This window comes from Etheostoma spectabile, chromosome 5 (genome assembly GCF_008692095.1).
Source record: "Etheostoma spectabile isolate EspeVRDwgs_2016 chromosome 5, UIUC_Espe_1.0, whole genome shotgun sequence".
NCBI lineage: Eukaryota > Metazoa > Chordata > Actinopteri > Perciformes > Percidae > Etheostoma > Etheostoma spectabile.
The window spans coordinates 15843182-15845908 of NC_045737.1; the positions used below are offsets into that span (position 1 = coordinate 15843182).

Here is a 2727-nt window from a genome sequence, read left to right on the forward strand (position 1 = left end):
TGTATAGGTACTGAGCATGTGTGTGTAATTCAGGCCTGTGATACTAGGGACTAATAAAGTACACATTACATTTATTGAAAATATTGTTAGCAGCTTTAAAAACAGGTACTCAATGTTAATCACATGATAAAATGGAAAAAAAGGGAAATTATTACAACTGAAAGCTCTGTAGCTCACCTCTCCATCAGGTCCAATGGCACTGGGGCCTTCGCCATCTCCATCCGCCATCTAGACATGGAAACACATAAACCCATTTAGCCGACATATCATTAAAAATGGTGTTATTCTATATAAATGTAGGGTATATTTTAGGTATAGGTAACACCAGCATAAAATAATCTCTCAGTAATGGTGTCTATAATAAGGGCTATAACATTGTTTCCTCCTTAACTCTGTTAAAAGAGCAAGGTAAAGCCCACCAACAGGATTATCAAGAGTCATGTAGGGTGCTTTGTGTCCAGTCAAAGACAACACCAAACAAGTTCAATGATAAGTTCTGTCTCTCTGACTGAAGGTGTGAAATTATGTTGCGTACTCTCAGCCCACCATGACATTAAATCAGAGAGCCTTTTAATGCTTTAAGTCACAAGGAAGTAATGTGATCCTTGACAATTACCACATTGTCATTCTGGAAGAGGCTCGTAATAAACAAAATAATGAACCATGAGATTAAAGTGCTTTTACAGCATAATTTGTGCCCCACTTAAACCGTGGTGGTCAGTGCTCCTAGGGAGAGTTGGATTGACTTTATGAATGGATAGACATGCAGCAACACTGAAAGAATATGAGCCCCAACCTCATTATACAGTGTTTTGACCAAAAAGGAATCGATTTTTCAGAAACTAGCAGAATACAAATCTGACATCTGTCAGCATGAAGCAACATTCTGTAAATGATCACCATTTAAGCATTTATCTTCCTACCTTCTTTTTCTTCTTTTTCTTCTTCTTCTCCTTGGCTGCTTGGGCAGCTTTGTGTTCGTACACCAGGGTTGTAAGGTTGGCCACGTATTCATCCGTCTGCTGCAGCAAGTAGGCCAGACGCTTGTCCTTCTTTTGGTCAATTAGTTTTCGGTAGCCTTCCTCATCTTCTGCCTGAGAGGGGGGGATGGTGACAGGAGGTTAATGGCTGAAGAGGACCGGAACATCTTGAGGACAACAATTGCCAAAAAGTAGGATCTATAGCTTGATAATAGTCATTAAAAGCCAGTTAGTCTGTAGCTCTGGTGTTAATGTATCAATCTAATATACCAGATCAGCGTTGGAGCATATACAAAACGTATTGAATCAGGATCAGTTATCTGTAAGACACCTATTAATTAAATAATGTCAATGTCATTAATAAATAGTAACTACTTAATCCAAAACTTAAGGTTATGGATATAACCCTGGGTTTCTAATTAGCATGAGTGAGTATCTAAAATGTTTTATAGACAGGTGCCTCAGATAATAAACTGACTGTAAAAGAACCAAAAGTTTCACCGTTATCAGGTAAAATTTGTAAGCCATAAACTGTGGAACATTTACTTTTAAAAGTGTGATATAATGTTTGTTTGGATTTCCCAGCTTTTACCATGAGTCTCCTCATCCTCTCCTTCTCGATTCTCTCAGTCTCCTTCTTCTGTTCCCGCTCTGTGTTGGTGTGCCAGTTGGCGATAGCTCGGGTGAGTTTCTGCATTTTACCGGACACTGAGCGGTGATACTCTTTAAAGTCCTTTGCATGCTGAAGAATACTGTTGAGATATTCCTGAAAAACAGTCACAAAACTTGTTTTAGTCTAATTTGCTAATGCTAAACAACATGGCACACAAGAAAAGATCAGTACGTGCAGTGTTGCCAGACTCCACTTTCTTCTTCAACGCTGAAGAAAAAAGTGGATGCTGACATTTTTGTTCTGATTTTGTAGGTCCAGTGTCAAGAAATAGACCACTGATGTCTGCTTTAATGTTTTCACTTTGTCTTGACTTTTCCTGTTGCAGCTTGCAGAAAACATTTGGTAAAGTAGTGGAAATAGAAAATAGAAATTTGGAGGCAATAATGATTCCCAACTACATTCTGTATTAAATCCCAGTCATTATGGCAGCACTTGTTTCCAGGGCAGTGATGAAAAATTAATGCAACAACTAGAAAAGCACATGTTCTGCTGCTGCACTGGTTCAATAGTAAAGAATAAACTGGACCATTTTGTTCCTATATCTTGAAACCAGCCCTGACACAGTGCTCTCCTCTGAACTTTATTATAAACACTGTAGTGTGGATCACCTGATGTTTCTGTCTGCGCTTCTTTTCTTGCTCGAGCTTCTGCTGTTTCTCCAGCTTCTCAGTCATGCGAGCCTCCCTCAGCGTCTGCCGCTTGCTGCGTCTGTAAGCCTTGGAGTTGAGGGCCGTCTCCAGGGTCGTGTCTCGCCTCATACATGCCACCACGTCCTGTCTCAGCTGGAGATTTGCACAGATTAGGTATAGAAATGTCAAAACTGTAAACTCAAACAGTATGCAGAACTGAAAATAATACATCAAACTGCAGCTTATGAGACATCGTTGTTTTTTAATGGCCTGAAGGATCCAATTAACAACAACTTGGGAAAAACTTGGTTTCACGGATGAAAATTTGTATAAATTGCATTACTATACAGATAAAAAACAAAGTCATGTCACGTCATCCCCTTTGGCTGCTTAGGGACTTTAATAATTCATAAAGAGTGAACCCCCCCCCCAAAAAAAAAAACTT

The 2727-nt window shown here is 39.3% G+C and overlaps 1 protein-coding gene across 3 annotated transcripts in view; it reads right to left on the reverse strand.

The window, feature by feature from the left end:
- smarca2 (SWI/SNF related BAF chromatin remodeling complex subunit ATPase 2) overlaps window positions 1-2727 on the reverse strand; it is a 52914-nt gene that overhangs the window by 37558 nt on the left and 12629 nt on the right. For all 3 annotated transcript variants that reach the window (XM_032515882.1, XM_032515881.1, XM_032515879.1), the window contains 4 exons: window positions 2262-2435; window positions 1573-1746; window positions 924-1094; window positions 178-228 (listed from right to left, as the gene is read on the reverse strand). In XM_032515882.1, coding sequence (XP_032371773.1) covers window positions 178-228; window positions 924-1094; window positions 1573-1746; window positions 2262-2435 — 570 coding nt within the window. The remainder of the gene's footprint in view (window positions 1-177; window positions 229-923; window positions 1095-1572; window positions 1747-2261; window positions 2436-2727) is intronic.